Source organism: Salvelinus fontinalis, chromosome 27 (assembly GCF_029448725.1).
Source record: "Salvelinus fontinalis isolate EN_2023a chromosome 27, ASM2944872v1, whole genome shotgun sequence".
NCBI classification, from domain to species: Eukaryota; Metazoa; Chordata; class Actinopteri; order Salmoniformes; family Salmonidae; genus Salvelinus; species Salvelinus fontinalis.
Genome location: NC_074691.1, coordinates 29,569,554 through 29,591,720, shown reverse-complemented (window position 1 = coordinate 29,591,720; position 22,167 = coordinate 29,569,554). Strand labels below are relative to the sequence as shown.

General features: G+C 43.1%; 1 protein-coding gene across 1 annotated transcript in view; it reads left to right on the top strand.

Annotated features, from left to right (window-relative positions):
• Positions 1-22,167, top strand: part of LOC129825412 (dynein axonemal heavy chain 8-like) — a 69,582-nt gene that overhangs the window by 23,068 nt on the left and 24,347 nt on the right. Inside the window, exons 37-58 of the mRNA XM_055885506.1 lie at positions 2,537-2,700; positions 2,770-2,872; positions 2,965-3,069; positions 3,473-3,634; positions 3,814-4,038; positions 4,158-4,330; positions 4,469-4,647; positions 5,419-5,606; positions 5,721-5,807; positions 5,933-6,040; positions 6,140-6,274; positions 6,400-6,561; positions 6,746-6,992; positions 7,254-7,495; positions 7,805-7,945; positions 8,169-8,400; positions 8,646-8,788; positions 8,893-9,027; positions 10,046-10,168; positions 11,040-11,253; positions 11,818-11,927; positions 15,734-15,897. Coding sequence (XP_055741481.1) covers positions 2,537-2,700; positions 2,770-2,872; positions 2,965-3,069; positions 3,473-3,634; positions 3,814-4,038; positions 4,158-4,330; positions 4,469-4,647; positions 5,419-5,606; positions 5,721-5,807; positions 5,933-6,040; positions 6,140-6,274; positions 6,400-6,561; positions 6,746-6,992; positions 7,254-7,495; positions 7,805-7,945; positions 8,169-8,400; positions 8,646-8,788; positions 8,893-9,027; positions 10,046-10,168; positions 11,040-11,253; positions 11,818-11,927; positions 15,734-15,897 — 3,542 coding nt within the window. The remainder of the gene's footprint in view (positions 1-2,536; positions 2,701-2,769; positions 2,873-2,964; positions 3,070-3,472; positions 3,635-3,813; positions 4,039-4,157; positions 4,331-4,468; positions 4,648-5,418; positions 5,607-5,720; positions 5,808-5,932; positions 6,041-6,139; positions 6,275-6,399; positions 6,562-6,745; positions 6,993-7,253; positions 7,496-7,804; positions 7,946-8,168; positions 8,401-8,645; positions 8,789-8,892; positions 9,028-10,045; positions 10,169-11,039; positions 11,254-11,817; positions 11,928-15,733; positions 15,898-22,167) is intronic.

The window sequence follows — 22,167 nt, the reverse complement described above, 5'->3', positions numbered from 1 at the left end:
AATTGAGGTGGAACATAGATTCTAACCTTGTCAGTCTTTCTGGATTGTTCGGCTGATTTCATTCTTCTCTTCCTGCTCCCACAATACATATTGATTATGCATTAGTCTGTTGTTTCTATACTAGCATTCACTGTTACTTCTGTTATGTCAATGTCATTATTCTTTTGTTGTTCTAACATCAATTGTCTGTAAAGGAGGCCATTCAAAAGTTTAAAAGTCAATTGTGGGGTAATCCCCATTTTCTTCAGCTTGCGGGACTTTTCCTCCACTTTCTTCACCTGAGGCTCCCTCCTCAGGCCTTCTCCTGTTTTCTAGTGTACACCTGTCTATTGTTTAATAGTGTGATATCTACCTACATATGTCAATTACTCCTACACCCCTCGTACCAGTCCTCCAGTTCCGGCACCACGCACCAAGCCTTTTGTGCGTTTCCAGAGTCCAGTACGTCCTGTTTCTCCTCCCCGCACTAGCCCTGAGATGCGTGTCCCCAGCCCGGTACCACCAGTTCTGGCACCATGCACTAGGCCTAATGTGCGTCTCCAGGGTCCAGTATGCCCTGTTCCTCCTCCCCGCACTAGCCCTGAGATGCGCGTCCCCAGCCCGGTACCACCAGTTCCGGCACCACGCACTAGGCCTAATGTGCGTCTCCAGGGTCCAGTATGCCCTGTTCCTCCTCCCCGCACTAGCCCTGAGATGCGCGTCCCCAGCCCGGTACCACCAGTTCCGGCACCACGCACTAGGCCTAATGTGCGTCTCCAGGGTCCAGTATGCCCTGTTCCTCCTCCCCGCACTAGCCCTGAGATGCGTGTCCCCAGCCCGGTACCACCAGTTCCGGCACCACGCACTAGGCCTAATGTGCGTCTCCAGGGTCCAGTATGCCCTGTTCCTCCTCCCCGCACTAGCCTGAAGGTGCGTGTCTTTAGCCCGGTACCTCCAGTTCCGGTACCACGCACCAGGCCTACAGTGCGTCTCAGCCGGCCAGAGTCTGCCATCTGCCCAACGGCGCCTGAACTGCCCGTCTGCCCAACGGCGTCTGAACTATCCGTCTGCCAAGCGCCGCATGAACTTCCCGTCTGTACTGAGCCTTCAAAGCCGCCCGTCTGCCATTAGCCTTCAGAGCCGTCCGCCAGACAGGAGCCGCTAGAGCCTTCCGCCAGACAGGAGCCGCCAGAGCCTTCCGCCAGACAGGAGCCGCCAGAGCCTTCCGCCAGACAGGATCAGCCAGAGCCTTCCGCCAGACAGGATCAGCCAGAGCCTTCCGCCAGACAGGATCAGCCAGAGCCTTCCGCCAGACAGGATCTGCCAGAGCCTTCCGCCAGACAGGATCTGCCAGAGCCGCCAATCAGCCAGGATCTGCCAGAGCCGCCAATCAGCCATGAGCAGCCAGAGCCGCCAGCCAGCCATGAGCAGCCAGAGTCGCCAGCCAGCCATGAGCAGCCAGAGTCGCCAGCCAGCCATGAGCAGCCAGAGTCGCCAGCCAGCCATGAGCAGCCAGAGTCGCCAGCCAGCCATGAGCAGCCAGAGTCGCCAGCCAGCCATGAGCTTCCAGAACCGCCAGCCAGCCAGGATCTTCCAGAGCCGCCAGTCAGCCAGGATCTACCAGAGACACAAAAGCTGGTATTGTCAGTGGTGGAGTGGGGGCCACGTCCCGCACCCGAGCCGCCGCCATGATGGGGCCCACCCCGGACCCTCCCCTTTCTATGTCAGGTTTTGCGGCCGGAGTCCGCACCTTTGGGGGGGTACTGTCACGCCCTGGCCTTAGTATTCTTTGTTTTCATTATTATTTTAGTTAGGTCAGGGTGTGACATGGGGAATGTTTGTGTTTTGTCTCGTCTTGGGTGGTTATGTGGTAAAGGGGGTGTTGGGTTTAGTGTATGGGTTTGTGTTTAGTGAATGTTTCTAGGTAAGTCTATGGTTGCCTGAGTGGTTCTCAATCAGAGACAGATGTCTTTCATTTGTCTCTGATTGGGAGCCATATTTAAGGCAGCCATGGGCATCATGTGTTTGTGGGTAATTGTCTATGTCAGTGTGTAGTGGTCAGTGTCAGCACCATTTTGTTTATATAGCTTCAAGGTCGTCAGTTTGTTGTTTTTGTTTCATTCGTTGCTCTTCTCAAATAAAAAGAGAATGTATTTCTCACACGCTGCGTTTTGGTCCTCTCTTCAAAGTCAAGACGATCGTGACACACCACCTGTGTTAACAAGAGAATCACTGACATGATGTCAGCTGGTCCTTTTGTGGCAGGGCTGAAATGCAGTGGAAATGTTTTTTGGAGATGCAGTTCATTTGCATGGCAAAAAGGGACTTTGCAATTAATCTGATCACTCTTCATAACTTTCTGGAGTATATGCAAATTCCCATCATACAAACTGAGGCAGCAGACTTTGTGAAAATTAATATTTGTGTCATTCTCAAATCTTTTGGCCACGACTATGTCTTCAACATTAATTAATTTTCCCAGCAATCATGTGTTGCATGCCAATATACTCACATTTTCTGTTTCTCATTCTGATTCTGACATTTTCTCTCGCTTTAGGAAGCCAAGCGCTTCCAGAACATTGATAAGTCGTGGATCAAGATCATGCAGCGTGCCCATGAGATCCCCAACGTGGTGCAGTGCTGCGTGGGAGACGAAACCATGGGTCAGCTGCTGCCTCACCTCCAGGAGCAGCTGGAGCTTTGCCAGAAGTCTCTCACTGGGTACGGATAAAGACTGTTTAGCATTAGCAGCTTACTCTTTCAACTGACAATGTTACTTGGCCTCAACAGGTACCTGGAGAAAAAGAGGCTCCAGTTCCCCAGGTTCTTCTTTGTGTCTGATCCCTCCCTTTTGGAAATCCTGGGACAAGCTAGCGATCCACACACAATTCAGGTAACAACAGCTCTTAGAACAGCAGAGATTTGTCTAAATAAAAAGAGATGCACAATGACTCAGATAAGGGAAACTTATTTTCTCTTTTCCAGCCTCATCTCCTTGGTGTGTTTGACAATGTCAACGAAGTGGAATTCCACGCCAAAGATTATGACAAGATTTTGGCTGTCATTTCACAAGAGGGAGAGAAAGTGCCGGTATGCAACATTATCAGTATGATTAAATGCAATACTCACTATGATTGTGTGTGTGTATGTGTGTGTGTGTGTGTGTGTGTGTGTGTGTGTAATATTATTTGGTAGGTAATTATATTTGTCCTATTTCACGGGTGTGAATTGGAAATCTGTTTTTTGCATATCCCAGCTCTCCCTCAGAGCGTGGAGCAAGGGCCAGCCATTATCAACAGAAACCCTGGAGCAATTACGGTTAAGTGCCTTGCTTAAGGGCACATTAACATATTGTTTCCCCTTTTCAGCTCCAGGATTCGACTGGAACCTTTCGCCACCCTCTGTGTGTGTGCGTGCGTGCGTGCATATACATTTGTGTGCGTGTGTCTGTGTGTGTGAATGACAGCTCACGTGTCTGTCCATGCGTTTGCAGCTGGACCACCCAGTGATGGCAAGGGGGCCTGTGGAGCTGTGGCTGGGAGAGCTGCAGATGCAGCAACAGTCCTCTCTACACTCTGTCATCAAGGCTGCTGATCTCCAGATCAACGACTCAGGCTTTCAGCTCCTCACCTTCCTCAACCAGTTCCAAGCACAAGTAGGGAGAGCAACCTAGAAATCCAATTATATGAACCAGAATGATGAAGAATATCCATCTAGGATCAATTGTAGGATCAATTGTCAACTCAGGATCAATTGTTGAATCATAGGATCGATCAGTTGTCAAAAATATATGGAATTAGAATAAGTATATCATTGATATCTTTGTTTTCTCAGGTGGGCCTGCTTGGCATCCAGATGCTATGGACACGGGACTCGGAGGAGGCGCTGCGCAACGCCAAAGACGACAAGAAGATCATGCCAACTACCAACCAGAAGTTCCTGGATCTGCTCAACACACTGATTTCACAGACCACCCATGACCTGACCAAATTTGATCGTATCAAGTTCGAGACACTGGTCACAATCCATGTGCACCAAAGGGACATATTTGATGACCTAGTGAGTCACTGAAAAATAAAACAACATTCTTATGTCTATAAGTTACATTTTAGAACATTTATATTTTGAATTTTGTGTTCAAAAACATAATATTTTAATTCTTTGCTATTCCTTATCAGGTCAAAATGCACATCAGGTCAACCACTGACTTTGAGTGGCTGAAGCAGAGCAGGTTCTACTTCAAGGAGGACTTAGATCATGTCTTAGTGTCCATTACTGACGTGGATTTTGTTTACCAAAATGAATTCCTGGGTTGCACTGACCGTCTGGTCATCACCCCTTTAACTGACAGGCAAGAGAAGATTGTGTGTGTGTGTGTGTGTGTGTGTGTGTGTGTGTGTGTGTGTGTGTGTGTGTGTGTGTGTGTGTGGTGAAGATCTTTCCTTAGTGAAATGTTGAATAACCATGATGTCAAACCATCCATTTATAGGTGCTACATCACACTGTCTCAGGCCCTGGGCATGAGCATGGGCGGCGCCCCAGCCGGGCCAGCCGGTACAGGGAAGACTGAAACCACTAAAGACATGGGCCGCTGCCTGGGGAAATACGTGGTGGTCTTCAACTGCTCTGACCAGATGGACTTCAGAGGACTTGGTAGAATCTACAAAGGTGAACAATCAATGCAATTGAGTTGATTTCATTGTGAACTCAATGGCAACAATTGGAGGTGTGCCCTCTTTTCTCTATGGGCTAGCTATCATTTTGGGATGCTAATGTTAGTAGTCAATTGTCCAATGCAGTGGTTCTCAAACTGTGCGGTACGCCCCGTGGGGGGGGTGTGAGGGGTCGGCAGGGGGCAGGTCCCCCACCCAAATTATTATTATTTTTTTTAAAGGAACTCAGTCCGGCTTTAAACTTACTCTTGAAAGTTGTAATAGTCGAAATCGTGTAGTGCATAATCAGTTCCTCTTGTCACGTTAGTCATTGCATACTTTCGAGAGCTATTTATAACTTTTCCAGAAATGTCCAAATCAACTAGCCCATGTCAGCTCTTTTTTTATTTACAGTTTTTAGCCCATAGACATTGTTGTAATTTTTTTGTCACTCAAATATCACATGAATACACATTAGACATGGCAAAATGTATAGAATTGCAAGAAAATTTGCTTTAAAACTGCAAAGTTTTCTTTGCACCCCATGACAAAATGTGTAGAATTGCAGGAAATAAGCTTTAAACCTGCAAAATTCTCTCCACCAACAATGGGGTGTGAACAGTTTGTCATGAACAGTGCTTGTGCCCATAGAAGTAGACGTGGCGCGTGCGTGCGCAGTGGGGGCACGTGATGTTCCCCAATGCTGGAAGGGGGGCCCCGAGTGAAAAAGTTTGGGAACACCTGGCCTAATGTCAGTTGTTAATGTCGGTCTTCTGCTTACTTCCAGGTCTTGCCCAGTCTGGCTCCTGGGGCTGCTTTGACGAGTTCAACAGAATTGACTTGCCTGTGCTGTCTGTAGCTGCACAGCAGATCTACATTGTTCTCTCATCCCGTAAAGACCGCAAAACACAATTCATCTTCACCGACGGAGACTTAGTCAGTCTGAACCCAGAATTTGGGCTGTTTATCACCATGGTGTGTAGGAGGCAAGACAACAAAGCTTTGCCATTAGTCACTGAGTACAAGCACTTTGACAAGCAGCATGTATAAAGCTTTTGAATACCAACATGTTTTCTTGTTATTTCATAGAACCCTGGTTATGCTGGGCGTCAGGAGTTGCCAGAGAACCTGAAAGTTCAGTTCAGGACGGTGTCCATGATGGTGCCGGACAGACAGGTGGGTTGAGTTCCCTTCCCTCCAGTCAACTACCATACTGGGCAAAGAGTTCCTTTAACCATATGGGATTGCAACCTACTGTGTCTTAGCTGTCGGTCAACAATGTGTTCCTCATTGTTTTCCAGATCATCATGAGGGTGAAATTGGCCAGCTGCGGTTTCATTGAAAACGTTGTCTTGGCACAGAAGTTCTTTGTGCTCTACAAACTGTGCGAGGAGCAACTGACAAAGCAGGTGAATGCAGAGGCAGTCATTCCTGTCTGTACTGGCCTTTGAAAGAACAAAAATAAATTAACTGCTACACTAAGACTGACAGTCAATCCATCCTATCAGGTCCACTATGACTTTGGTCTGAGGAACATCCTGTCTGTGTTGAGAACCCTGGGGGCCAATAAGAGAGCCCGACCTCAAGACACCGAGTCCAGCATTGTGATGAGAGTTCTGCGTGACATGAACCTCTCCAAACTGGTATGAAAAGAGACATCAGCAACACTATTGATCCTCATTAGTATGTTTTTAGCATGCTAATGCTAACATGTTTTTAGCATGCGGATGCAAACATATTTTGTCTCTTTGGTGCTTCTCCCTGCCAGGTGGATGAGGACGAGCCTCTCTTCCTCAGTCTGATCAGTGATCTGTTCCCGGGGATCCAGCTGGATGGGAGCACCTACGCTGAGCTGCAGGTTGCCGTGGCCAACCAGGTGGAGCTGGCAGGCCTCGTCAACCACCCTTCGTGGAACCTCAAACTTGTTCAGGTGACACTTTTACTTCTGTGTTTAGTCACAAGTGCTGAATGCACTGTTGTGTAACCAAAGATATACAGTATATGAACACAAAGTCAATCTATGTTTAAATGATTGATTTAAAATATAAAAAAATTACAGTAATAAAGTTACCCTCCAAAGAGGCTGAAATAAAATGTGCTGTTGTGTGTGTCAGCTTTACGAATCGTCGCGTGTGCGTCACGGCCTGATGACACTCGGCCCCAGTGGGGCCGGGAAGACCGCAGTCATCAACATCCTGATGCGGGCCTTGAGCGAGTGCGGAACGCCCCACAGGGAGATGAGGATGAACCCCAAGGCCATCACGGCCCCCCAGATGTTCGGGCGTTTGGACGCCGCCACTAACGACTGGACTGACGGCATCTTCTCCACGCTGTGGAGGAAGACTCTAAAAACCAAGAAGGGTAAAACTGTCTGACTCTGAATGCACCTTGGGATACAATATTGATATGGTTTTACCATCTGTGAGAACATTGTTAGATGAAGCAGTGTTCAAATTGTCCAACCTCTAAATAAGGGTTTTCTCTCAATGACCCAGCCACAGAGCTTCCAAGAGAGTAACAATTAGAAACATTTATGTTGGCTTGTCAATCTTCTGTGGGTGAACAAACTATGTACCATGTTAAATATTATGTTTTGGGGAAACTCCCCCCTTTTTGTTGTAGGAGAGAACATCTGGATAGTCCTGGACGGGCCTGTGGACGCCATCTGGATTGAGAACCTCAACTCTGTTCTGGATGACAACAAGACCCTGACCCTGGCCAATGGTGATAGGATCGTCATGTCCCCGGCCTGTAAGCTGGTGTTTGAGGTGCACAACATGGACAACGCCTCCCCGGCCACCGTATCCCGCGTGGGCATGGTCTTTATGAGCTCCTCGGCTCTCAGCTGGAGGCCTATACTGCAGGTACAGGGCTTATGCAATAACACAAACCATCCATGTTACGGTCAAAGTGTTCCATATTAATATACTCTGTGTGGATAGTGTAAGACTTTTTTCAATAATCCAGTGAAATTGTGAACAAACCTTTCTAATTGGCCATTGTGTTCAATATCAGATATGTGCCAAATGGCAATATGCTTTGTGTTATAGACAGAGTGTCAGGGTGGGGTAACTTCACATTACCGCAGTAAAAAAAAGCTTCAGATTCCCCTAATGTGCTTAATCCTCATGATGACCTAGTTATGACTAAGTATAATGTTCTGTATGTTGTAGGGATGGGCTTACAAACGCAGTGCAGTGGAGGCAGACAATATCATGAGTCTGTACGACAAAGTCTTTGAGGATGCCTACGTGTACTTGAAGCAAAGCCTCAAGCCCAAAATGGAGCTTTTGGAGTGCAATTATATCATGCAGGTATGAATTAAATGCCTTCAGTATTTTGTAACCTTAATTTAACCATCACTTTGTTCCAATATCTACACTAGCATATCACTTAGAATGAAGCCTTGGTTTTGGGCATGCATTCTAAGTGCTATTCAAGAGTCTCTTGAGATAAAGAATTTTGCATTTTCCCTTTTTTATATACATATTACTACATATGAAAACTAACCCTATGTCTGTGACTGTATGTGTTCAGTCAGTGAACCTGCTGGAGGGCCTGATCCCCACCAAGGAGGCGGGGGGCCTGGTCAGCAGCATGCAGCTCGAGCGCCTCTTTGTTTTCTGCCTGATGTGGAGCGTGGGAGCCCTGCTGGAGCTGGAGGACAGGGAAAAGCTGGAGGCCTTCATCAGGGCCCATGAGAGCAAGGTGGACATTCCCAAAACCCAGCCCGGAGAGACCATCTTCGAATATATGGTCAACCAGAACGGTACGTTTATACATAGCCCAAAAGGTCAGAAATCGTAAAAATATGTTGACATAATTCCTTTTACAACCCTTTATACAACCTGACCATGACGTCAAAAAAGAGTCATAATGACATCATTGCACTGTTTTGGCCCATGCCCACTGGGACTGTTTTCCCTGGATCCCTATGTTTCTTGGTTGCTGCACAGTAGTACCGTACTGTATGTGGGCAGGGCTCTGTATATGATGCAGGCGTTTTTGTTTCAGGTGACTGGGACCATTGGAATAACTATGTGGTGGAGTACATCTATCCCACTGACTACGTGCCAGATTACGCCGCCATCCTGGTTCCCAATGTGGACAACACCAGAACCAGTTACCTTTTGGAGACTATTGCAAAACAGCGCAAGGTACTGTACGCACACACACAGACACATTGGGTCAATTGGGTTAAGTCGTCTTGATAACATGTTGGTGTAATCATACGTAATTTTTTTTCCTTCACTTTTGACAGGCTGTGTTGCTTATTGGTGAACAAGGAACTGCCAAGACAGTGATGATTAAAGGCTACACCAACAAGTACGACCCTGAAACAGACCTGTCCAAATCACTGAACTTTTCTTCTGCTACTGAGCCTACAATGTTTCAGGTGAGATATGTATACATTATATACATTACCCAGTATACATTACACCATATAATACAGTATTACATAGCCTACATTACATAGAGAAGATGATTCAGTGCTATTTCTCAACAAATTTGGAGGAAGGATTGTTTACATATATTTGACATTTGTATCTAAAAGCATAATAAAAGCATAATTGAAAAATAATGAAAATTGGCATATTTATGACATTTTGGCCTTACCCAGGCCTCCTTTAAGACTCCATAATGTTTGGTGTCATATGAAGCTCTACCGCTCGTTCTGTAATATGAGTAGTATTTGGATTTAATATATATATATATTTACATTAATTTATGAATATTAAAAAATATAAACAAGAATATAGAAAAAACTAAATGTTTGATTTGGCATTTTTAAAAATATATTGTTGAACATAATATACTCTACTATGGGAATATCAAAGTTCCAGAGTGGGATCTCTTTATAAAACGGGCCATAGCTTTAAAACAAACAGACAAATTGGCATAGTCCTTCTTTTACTTATATCATTGCACATCCTGCAAATCACCAGCAGAAGGTGACCATTTTGATATGGTTTCACATTTTCACATTCACTCTTGGTAATGCTCACAAATTGGATCATAACTCTAAAAGGAACTTTTATATGTCTGTGTAGTGCATATTATGTTCAACAATAAAGGAAAACAAAAAATACTACTCATTACAGAGCAAGCGGTAAAGCTTCATATGACACCAATTTTTGCTATGTAGCACATACAGATGAAACAATGTAGTCTTAAATTAAAGGAGGCCTGAGTAAGGCCATAATGTTAGAAATATGCCAACTTTGATCAATTATTTCTCAATTAAGCTTTTGGATACAATGCCAAATATATAACAATCCTTCCTCCAAAGGACTATTCTATGGATAAAATTTCATGAAAATCCCCCAAATCATGGTATTTTTTGTCCTGGTTTCATGAGGAATCACTTTATAGTGTTTCTGCTGAGTAGTAATAAAGTGTTGTATGTATCACAGCGCACAGTGGAGAGCTACATTGAGAAGCGAATGGGTAGCACCTACGGACCTCCTGGAGGACGCAGAATGACCATCTTTGTGGATGACATCAACATGCCCATTGTCAATGAGTGGGGCGACCAGGTACTGTAGTCATAGCATTTCAATTCAACCCATCCATATAGCAGTGGTGTAAAGTACTTAATTAAAAATACTTTGAAGTACTACTTAAGTCGTTTTTTGGGGTAAATGTACTTTACTATTTATATTTTTGACAACTTTTACTTTTACTCCACTACATTCCTAAAGAAAATATTTTACTTTTTATTCCATAAATTTGCCATGACAACCAAAAGTACTCGTTACATTTTGAATGCTTAGCAGGACAGGAAAATGGTTAAATTCACGCACTTATCAAGATAACACTTGTTCATCCCTACTGCCTCTGGTCTGGCGGACTCACTAAACACAAATGCATCTTTTGTAAATTATGTCTGAGTGTTGGAGTGGACCCCTGGCAATCCATACATTTTAAAAACAAGAAAATGGTCCTGTCTGCTTTGCTTAATATAAGGCATTTAAAATGATTACTTTTAATACTTAAGTATATTTTTTCAATTACATTTACTTTTGATACTTAAGTATATTTCAAACCCAATACCTTTAGACTTTTACTCAAATAGTATTTTACTGGCTGACTTTCACTTTTACTTGAGTAACTTTCTATTAAGGTATCTATACTTTTATTCAAGTATGACAATTGGGTACTTTTTCCATCACTGCCATATAGCCATCACTGAAGCAGGGCTCTCGACTAACTTTTTCCCCTGGTGGTACTGATGCCACTAACCTTTCAGTTAAAGGGACTGGCCCATGATTTGGTTGCACACAAAAAAAAATGCGGTGTCACACAATAGAAAAAAATTGTAATCACAATTCAAAGTGACAACAGGCGTTTACAATGGTTTGCAGAATAACTGATTCCCTTGTTTGTGTTTGTTTATTCTGCACACAGATCACCAACGAGATAGTCCGTCAGATGATGGAGATGACTGGCATGTACAGTCTGGACAAACCAGGAGACTTCACCACCATTGTGGACATGCAGATGCTGGCTGCTATGATTCACCCTGGGGGAGGCAGGAACGACATCCCCCAGAGACTGAAGAGACAGTTTACCGTGTTCAACTGTACCCTACCATCCAACACCTCCATTGACAAGATCTTTGGTAGGCTACTCACCTCTGAATTACTAACTGACTGGCTGTGATGCAGCAATCAAATTATGCGATATCACACTGTTAGGTTCTAAATGAATCGTATAAAATTTCAGGCACGTAATAAAGCTCAAACCAAGTTTATTGCCCCATTGGGTCATACAGCTGCATAAGGCAAATACATATTTCCACCCAATTTGGGTGGAGTCTCCTCCTCTCTAAACATTACATCGTTATTACTAGGCAGGAAGTTAAGTGATACGGGCCACACACTGTTCCTTCTCCCGTAAGGTCACCTGACCTCAACCCCCTTCCTCACTAATCCACATCTCTCAATCCTTATCAGTCCCTGCCACATGTGATTATCTTTCCTTCACTCAGTACATTCCAAGCTTAATTACATCCACGATATCCATTCCTCCTACAGATAACCATTAACTTCTTGTGTAGACCCTAGACTATGGCACCCCTCATGTCTCAAGTATAACTGATGACTAACAATATTTAAAGTTTAGAAATCCGAACCCATCAACACACACACACAAAAGAGTACTTTATGTGTCTCTATTCCCACAGGTATCATGGGCTGTGGATACTTCCACGAATGCAGGGAGTTCAAGTCTGAGATTTCTGAGACAGTGAAATATCTGGTCTCCGCTGGTAGGATCCTGTGGCAGTGGACCAAGGTAAGCACTGTCCCAAGATCAGAATTAATGCTTTACTGAATATATTTAACCTGGTCCCAGATCTATTTGTGATGTTCGGGCATACTAACGACCATAGTAATTGACCCTTCGCTAAGCCCCGCCTCCTTGGTTACCGTTGCAACCTCGGACAAGATTTTCCTGTGAAGCCCAATTCCCCACTCAAACCACTGGAGAAAATGATCTCAGAATGTGTTTTTAATAGACAAAGAATTTAAACACAGACTACCACTTGCTCAGGTATGTGGTGGCGGAATGTCATTACAATTGCTTCACGGGAACCTGGAAAAATTACGTTTGTAGTGTGGCTAGCCACAAGATGGCTCTGACTATGCACTATCAGCATGCAGTCAAATCAAATTAAATGTATTTATATCGCCCTTCTTACATCAGCTGATATCTCAAAGTGCTGTACAGAAACCCAGCCTAAAACCCCAAACAGCAAGCAATGCAGGTGTAGAAGCACGGTGGCTAGGAAAAACTCCCTAGAAAGGCCAAAACCTAGGAAGAAACCTAGAGAGGAACCAGGCTATGAGGGGTGGCCAGTCCTCTTCTGGCTGTGCCGGGTGGAGATTATAACAGAACATGGCCAAGATGTTCAAATGTTCATAAATGACCAGCATGGTCAAATAATAGTAATCACAGTGGTTGTTGAGGGTGCAACAGGTCAGCACGGCCAGGTGGACTGGGGACAGCAAGGAGTCATCATGCCAGGTAGTCCTGACGCATGGTCCTAGGGCTCAGGTCCTCCGAGAGAAAGAAAGAAAGAAAGAGAGAATTAGAGAGAGAATACTTAAATTCACACAGGACACCGGATAAGACAGGAGAAATACTCCAGATATAACAGACTAAACCTAGCCCCCCGACACAAACTACTGCAGCATAAATACTGGAGGCTGAGACAGGAGGGGTCAGGAGACACTGGCCCCATCCGATGATACCCCCGGACAGGGCCAAACAGGCAGGATATAACCCCACCCACTTTGCCAAAGCACATCCCCCACACCACTAGAGGGATATCTTCAACCACCAACTTACCATCCTGAGACAAGGCTGAGTATAGCTCACAAAGATCTCCGTCACGGCACAACCCCAAGGGGGGGCGCCAACCCAGACAGGAAGACCACGTCAGTGACTCAACCCACTCAAGTGACGCGCCCCTCCTAGGAACAGCATGGAAGAGCACCAGTAGGCCAGTGACTCAGCCCCTGTAATAGGGTTCGAGGCAGAGAATCCCATTGGAGAGAGGGGAACCGGCCAGGCAGAGACAGCAAGGGTAGTTCGTTGCTCCAGTGCCTTTCCGTTCACTTTCACACTCCTGGGCCAGACTACACTCAATCATAGGACCTACTGAAGAGATGAGTCTTCAATAAAGACTTAAAGGTTGAGACAGAGTCTGCGTCTCTCACATGGGTAGGCAGACCATTCCATAAAAATGGAACTATATAGGAGAAAGCCCTGCCTCCAGCTGTTTGCTTAGAAATTCTAGGGACAATTAGGAGGCCTGCGTCTTGTGACCGTAGCGTACGTGTAAGTATGTACGGCAGGACCAAATCGGAAAGATAGGTAGGAGCAAGCCCATGTAATTCTTTGTAGGTTAGCAGTAAAACCTTGAAATCAGCCCTTGCCTTAACAGGAAGCCAGTGTAGGGAGGCCAACATTTTTTTGGTTCTAGTCAGGATTCTAGCAGCCGTATTTAGCACTAACTGAAGTTTATTTAGTGCTTTATCCGGGTAGCCGGAAAGTAGAGCATTGTAGTAGTCTAACCTAGAAGTGACAAAAGCATGGATTAATTTTTCTGCATAATTTTTGGACAGAAAATGTCTGATTTTTGCAATGTTACGTAGATGGAAAAAAGCTGTCCTTGAAACAGTCTTGATATGTTCGTCAAAAGAGAGATCAGGGTCCAGAGTAACGCCGAGGTCCTTCACAGTTTTATTTGAGACGACTGTACAACCATCAAGATTAATTGTCAGATTCAACAGAAGATCTCTTTGTTTCTTGGGACCTAGAACAAACATCTCTGTTTTGTACAAGTTTAAAAGTATAAAGTTTTTAGCCATCCACTTCCTTATGTCTGAAACACAGGCTTCCAGTGAGGACAATTTTGGGGCTTTACCATGTTTAATCGAAATGTACAGCTGTGTGTCATCCGCATAGCAGTGAAAGTTAACATTATGTTTCCGAATGACATCCCCAAGAGGTAAAATATATAGTGAAAACAATAGTGGTCCTAAAACGGAACCTTGAGGGTAGACCGAACTTTACAGTTGATTTGTCAGAGGACAAACCATCCACAGAGACAAACTGATATCTCTCCGACAGATAAGATCTGAACCAGGCTAGAACTTGTCTGTGTAGACCAATTTGGTTTTCCAATCTCCAAAAGAATGTGGTGATCGATGGTATCAAAAGCAGCACTAAGGTCTTGGAGCACGAGGACAGATGCAGAGCCTCGGTCTGACGCCATTAAAATGTCATTTACCACCTTCACAAGTGCAGTCTCGGTGCTATGATGGGGTCTAAAACCAGACTGAAGCGTTTCTTATACATTGTTTTTTCTTCAGGAAGGCAGTGAGTTGCTGCGCAACAGCTTTTTCAATTTGTTTTGAGAGGAATGGGATATAGGCCGATAGTTTTTTATATTTTCTGGGTCAAGGTTTGGCTTTTACAAGAGAGGCTTTATTACTACCACTTTTAGTGAGTTTGGTACACATCCGGTGGATAGAGAGCCGTTTATTATGTTCAACATAGGAGGGCTAAGCACAGGAAGCAGCTCTTTCAGTAGTTTAGTTGGAATAGGGTCCAGTATGCAGCTTGAAGGTTTAGAGGCCATGATTATTTTCATCGTTGTGTCAAGAGATTTAGTACTAAAACACTTGAGTGTCTCCCTTGATCCTAGGTCCTGGCAGAGTTGTGCAGACTCAGGACAACTGAGCTTTGAAGGAATACTCAGATTTCAAGAGGAGTCTGTAATTTGCTTTCTAATGATCATGATCTTTTCCTCAAAGAAGTTCATGAATTTATTACTGCTGAAGTAAAAGCCATCCTCTCTTGGGGAATGCTGCTTTTTAGTTAGCTTTGCAACAGTATCAAAAATAAATTTTGGATTGTTCTTATTTTCCTCAATTAAGTTGGAAAAATAGGATGATCGAGCAGCAGTGAGGGCTCTTCGATACTGTACGGTACTGTCTTTCCAAGCTAGTCAGAAGACTTCCAGTTTGGTGTGGCGCCATTTCCGTTCCAATTTTCTGGAAGCTTGCTTCAGAGCTCGGGTATTTTCTGTATACAAGGGAGCTAGTTTCTTATGACAAATGTTTTTAGTTTTTAGTCAAGCTACTAACCACTTTTGGAGCTAATTAGTGCTCTCAAATGTATCTTGATGTTGACAGCAGATGAGAGTTATATTAATAATATAGTTAACTTAGCTAGCTAACATACATACTCTAGCCCTTGTGCACTGTTCAATTATTTAGCCATTTCAACAATCATTTTTTTGATAAACTCTCTGTTTTTGCCACTGCCCTTATTGGCTTCCATGCATTTGAATCTAGAGATTGCCCAAGGCTGGTTGGTCTCGAGCATGGTAAGCGACAGTTGCTATCCAATGGAGCACTGCAATTGGTTGGCCAAAATTCTGTGGCGGGGCTTAGCGAAGGGTCAATTGGCTATACAGCACAAACAGATCTGGGACCAGACTAGTATTTGATCAGTCAGTGCATGAACAACATCTCTGAAGTTCCAACATCTCTGAAATGTTAATGTATCCCTGTACTATGACCTTTCAGGTGAAAATGCTGCCAACGCCCTCAAAGTTCCACTACATCTTCAACTTGAGAGACTTGTCAAGGATCTGGCAGGGCATGCTCATCATCAAGGCAGATGAGTGTGATGATATCCCCACCTTGCTGGCGCTGTTCAAGTGTGAATGCACCAGGGTGATCGCAGACAGGTACAGTACTGGAATGAATGGGATCCATGTTATGAACAGAACACTTTGCATTCATAGTGATAAAGTCACAATCCTTAATTATTTTTTCAACCGAGTGGCAGCCCTGACACTTGGTTTCCTCTAAAGCTGAGGGATGGGTCTGGAGAAATTACGTAAACATTGATGTAGTGCAATTTTTTTAGCTGCCGGAGCACCAAAAAAAAAGTTTACGGCATTTATTTCACAATCAGAGTTTGTACAAATTGATGTAGCCTATTGAATATCATTAAAGCATATGCATTATATTCACCCTCCAAATGCAACGTCTGCCTATACCTACACATAATGTCTTAAGAAATGGTTCTATTTTTAACCCATTGATGTCCATAAAGGAAAAAAATACTCTGTTATACTTGTTCTCTGAGCTTACTGATGGACAAATCTGAAGAAATGTGTCAAATCTGCGAAAGCGTCAGTCGACAGTGTGAGTTTTTGATATTGTACTATATTTAGTTATTGGACACATGGGGTTACTGTTATTTCATGAATCAAGTCATGTGAATACATGTTCAAATGATCAGATCTTAATCATGTTTTGTATATATATTGCCTGGATCATTATATACAGTACTGTGAAAAAGTATTTGCCCTCTTTCTGATTTTCTGTATTTGTGCATATTTTTTTACACATATTATACTAACAAAAGTATAAACACAACATGCAACAATTTCTAAGATTTTATTGAGTTAAAGTTCATATGTGTCACACCCTGACCATAGTTTGCTTTGTATGTTTTATGTTTTGGTTGGTCAGGGTGTGATCTGTGTGGGCATTCTATGTTGTATGTCTGGTTTGTCTATTTCTGTGTTTGGCCTGATATGGTTCTCAATCAGAGGCAGGTGTTTTGCGTTGTCTGTGATTGGGAACCATATTTAGGTAGCCTGTTTTGTATTGTGGGTTGTGGGTTATTGTCTATGTCTATACGTTGGATGCTTGTGTCTGCACTTTCGTATTATAGCGTCACGTTCGTTTTTTATTGTTTTTGTAAGTTTGTCAAGTGTTCTTCGTTTATTCTTTATTAAAGAGAAGAATATATTCAAACCACGCTGCGCTTTGGTCCGATCCTTACTCCTCCTCAGACGAGGAGGATTACGACGTGCGTGACAATATGAGGAAATCAGTCAATTAAAATAAATTGTATCTATAAACTTAATCTATGGATTTCACATGACTGGGAATACAGATGTGCATCTGTTGGTCACAGCAACAAAAAAATGGGCCTCACAATGGGCTTCAGGATCTCGTCACGGTATTTCAGTGCATTCAAATTGCCATTGATAAAATGCAATTGTGTTCGTTGTCCATAGCTTATGCCTGCCCATACCATAACCCCACCGCCACCATGTTCACAACGTTGACATCAGCAAACCGCTCGCCCACACAACGCCATACATGTGATTGCGGTTGGATGCCAAATTCTCTAAAACGATGTTGGAGGCGGCTTATGGTAGAGAAATTAACATTAAATTCTCTAGAAACTGCTTTGGTGGACATTGGTGGACTGCAGTCAGCATGCCAATTGCACACTTCCTCAAAACTTGATACATCTGTGGCGTTGTGTGACAAAACTGCACATTTTAGAGGGCCATTTTATTTTCCCAAGCACAAAGGGCACCTGTGTTATGATCATGCTGTTTAATCAGCTTCTTGATATGTGTCACGGCCGTCGGAAGGAGACCAATGTGCAGTGTGGTGAGCGTACATTTGATTTTATTATAGTAAATGTCGCCAAGAAAACAAAGAAACGACCATGAAGCTTAACATGGCATTAGTGCCACTAACAAAGATAACTACCCACAAACACCAAAGGAAAAAAGGCTGCCTAAGTATGATTCCCAATCAGAGACAACGATAGACAGCTGTCCCTGATTGAGAACCATACCTGGCCAAAACATAGAAATAAAGAACATAAAATGGCCAACAAATCACACCCTGACCAAACCAAATAGAGACATTAAAAGGCTCTCTAAGGTCAGGGCGTGACAATATGTCACAACTGTCAAGTGGCTGGATTAAATTGTTTTAATGAACAAAGTTATGCAAAATCCAACGGCCCTTTTTGAAAAGTTTTTTTCAATTTAACCTTTATTTAACTAGGCAAGTCAGGCGCCCACATGACGCCGTACATGTGGTGCCACTGGTTGTGCCATCTTTAGCTGCCATGACAACCAAATACTTCCTGTAGTTGTTGATCAGTTACTCTGAGGAATTTTGGCCCACTCTTCCATGCAGGACTGCTTTATCTCAATGACATTTTGGGGTTTTCGAGCATTAACTGCTCGTTTCAGGTCCTGCTACAACATCTCAATCGGGTTTACAGTTGAAGTCGGAAGTTTACATACACTTAGGCTGGAGTCATTGAAACAAGTTTTTCAACCACTCCACACATTTCTTGTTAACAAACTATAGTATAGTCGGTTAGGACATCTACTTTGTGCGTTTCCAACAATTGTTTACAGACAGATTATTTCACTTATAATTCATTGTATCACAATCCCAGTGGGTCAGAAGTTTACATACACTAAGTTGACTGTGCCTTTAAACAGCTTGGAAAATTCCAGAAAATTATGTCTTGGCTTTAGAAGCTTCTGTTAGGCTAATGGACATAATTTGAGTCAATTGGAGGTGTACCTGTGGATGTATTTCAAGGCCTACCTTAAAACTCAGGGCCTCTTTGCTTGACATCATGGGAAAATCAAAAGAAATCAGCCAAAACCTCAGAAAAACAATTGTAGACCTCCACAAGTCTGGTTCATCCTTGGGAGCAATTTCCAAACACCTGAAGGTACCACGTTCATCTGTACAAACAATAGTACGCAAGTATAAACACCATGGGACCACGCAGCCATCATACCGCTCAGGAAGGAGACGCATTCTGTCTCCTAGAGATTAACTTACTTTGGTGCGAAAAGTGCAAATCAATCCCAGAACAACAGAAAGCACCTTGTGAAGATGCTGGAGGAAACAGGTACAAAAGTATCTATATCCACAGTAAAATGAGTCCTATATCGACATAACCTGAAAGGCCGCTCAGCAAGGAAGAAGCCACTGCTCCAAAACCGCCATAAAAAAATGCCAGACTACGGTTTCCAACTGCACATGGGGACAAAGATTGTACTTTTTGGAGAAATGTCCTCTGGTCTGATGAAACAAAAATAGAAAATAGAATTGTTTGGCCGTAATGACCATCGTTATGTTTGAGGGAAAAGGGGGAGGCTTGCAAGCCGAAGAACACCATCCCAACCGTGAAGCACGGGGGTGGCAGCATCATGTTGTGAGGGTGCTTTGCTGCCTGAGGGACTGGTGCACTTCACAAAATGGAAGGCATCATGAGGCAGGATAATTATGTGGATATATTGAAGCAACATCTCAAGACATCAGTCAGGAAGTTAAAGCTTGGTTGCAAATGGGTCTTCCAAATGTACAATGACCCCAAGCATACTTCCAAAGTTGTGGCAAAATTGTTTAAGGACAAGTCAAGGTATTGGAGTGACCATCAAAGCCCTGACCTCAATCCTATAGAAAATGTGTGGGCAGAGCTGAAAAAGCGTGTGCGAGCAAGGAGGCCTACAAACCGGACAGTTACACCAGCTCTGTCAGGAGGAATGGGCCAAAATTCACCCAACTTATTGTGGGAAGCTTGTAGAAGGCTACCCGAAACGTTTGACCCAAGTTAAACAATTTCAAAGGCAATGCTACCAAATACTAATTGAGTGTATGTTAACTCCTGACCCACTGGGAATGTGATTAAAGAAATAAAAGCTGAAATAAATCATTCTCTCTGATATTATTCTGACATTTCACATTCTTAAAATAAAGTGGTGATCCTAACTGACCTAAAACAATTTTTACTAGGATTAAATGTCAGGAATTGTGAAAAAATATATTTAAATGTATTTAGCTAAGGTGTATGTAAACTTCCGACTTCAACTGTAGGTTTTGACTTTACACTTGTGTTTTTTCTGCCATTCTGATGTAGACTTGCTTGTGTGTTTTGGATCATTGTCTTGCTGCATGACCCAGCTGTTCTTCAGCTCACAGACGGATGGCCTGACATTCTCCTGAAGAATTCATGGTTCCTTCAATGATGGCAAGTCGTCCAGGTCCTGAGGCAGCAAAGCATCCCCAAACCATCACATTACCACCACCATGCTTGACCGTTGGTATGAGGATCTTACTGCGGAATGCAGTGTTTGGTTTTTGCCCGACACAACGGGACCCATCTCATCCATAAAGTCAAGCAAGTCAAGATCAGAATGTCTGAAAAGCAACACATTTAACATTTTTGAATGGCCTAGTCACAGTCCAGACCTAAACCCGATTGAAATGTTGCAGTTCATGCTCGAAAACCCACTAATGTGCTAAGTTAAAGCGGCTCCGCATTGATAAGAGTGGTCCAAAATTCCTCCACAGTGATGTTAGTGACTGATCAACAACCTCAGGAAGGGTTTGGTTGCAGCCATTGCAGCTAAAGGTGGCACAATCAGTTATTGAGTATAAGGGGGCAAATACTTTTTCACACAGGGTGATTGGGTATTGCATACCTTTGTTTATTTAAGTGATAATTCCAGAGAAGCCGATGTTTGGAGGATATTTTGGCATGGGTGTTGAAACCGGGTTACCAACAATATTCAAATAAAACGCATTAAAAACGCTATTTTTGATTAATTTATTCATACTATTTCATCCTTCCACGAGATATAGTCCCAACACAAATCTGGGGTTGCTACCCAAGCCGGCTGGTCGTTCGTTCTATCGGTTCAGTTGCCAGAGACCTGACCCAATCGTTAAGTCTTTTTGTTTTAAATCTATGGACCCAACCCAGTCGTCTGTTCTAAATGTTCCGCATTAGACCCACCTGTTATATAATAAATAAATGAAATAAGTATCACATTTGTGTTATTTGGTCACTTTATCTAATATTAGATTTTAGTTGAACATTTGATAACATTCAGTTTCAAAAATATGCACAAATAAAGAAAATCAGAAAGGGGGAAAATACTTTTTCACGGCTCTGTATATAAAAACAGTATCTAAAGAAATCCACACACACTCTCTCTTTCTCACACACACACCCCTAGCGTATATGCAGTTTAAACAAATTCAATGAGACTCGAGAGTGAGTCATTTTACAAAATTTTCTCTCTTTCTCAGATCTTAAACATGTTCAAAAATCTTAGTCATTGTCTGGACCAATATATATATATATATAACAACAGTAACTCCTAAAGCATATTATACAGTATAAGCAAATCCAATGCAACAGAGCTGCACGCTGACCTTGTAACGGATGTCTAATGCCTCCTCGGATGAGGAGGAGGAGTAAGGGTCGGACCAAAATGCAGCGTTGAATGTAGACATAATGAATTTATTAAAGAAAGACGAAACACGAAAACAACAAACGACGTAGACAGACCTGAACTTGAGAACTTACATATAGAACACGAAGAACGCACGAACAGGAAAGACTTGCCGAACGAACGAAACAGTCCCGTGTGGTGCAACAGACACAGACACAGGAACAATCACCCACAAACAAACAGTGAGAACAGCCTACCTTAATATGGTTCTCAATCAGAGGAAACATCAAACACCTGCCTCTAATTGAGAACCATATCAGGCAACACATTTAACCCAACATAGAAACACATAACATAGAATGCCCACCCCAACTCACGCCCTGACCAACTAAACACATACAAAAACAACAGAAAACAGGTCAGGAACGTGACAGACCATTTTTACAAGGAACAAAATAAAAAAAATATTTGAGGTAATAAAGATAGTCTTTCATTTTTCAAGGTGATTCTAAATAAAAATTCCAGGTTGCACAGCAAAATGTTTAGGTTCATATGCGAGTGAAATGGTTGCGCTGTAGAGCCCTGTGCAAGTCAGTGGCGAACAGGCCTCACTCTCCATTGACTTGCACAGGATCTGCTTATACTTTATAATATACTCTAGGAGTGAGTGTGAGTGGATTTCTTTAGATATTGTTTTTATATATGTGTTTATTGGTGACCTGTTGAGTTTGGCCGAATGATAAACATTTCTTTATCATTCAGCTAATCATCCAAAAATCTCATAAGAAATTAGGTGGTGTTTTGGTCTAACTGTAACATTATACTCTGCTATTATATTTGGTTCTGTTATGTAGAATACTAATTTGAGATCTAACTTTAGTAAACAAGCACTTTTGTGAGAATTGGCGGACGAAAGCACTACACCCTTTG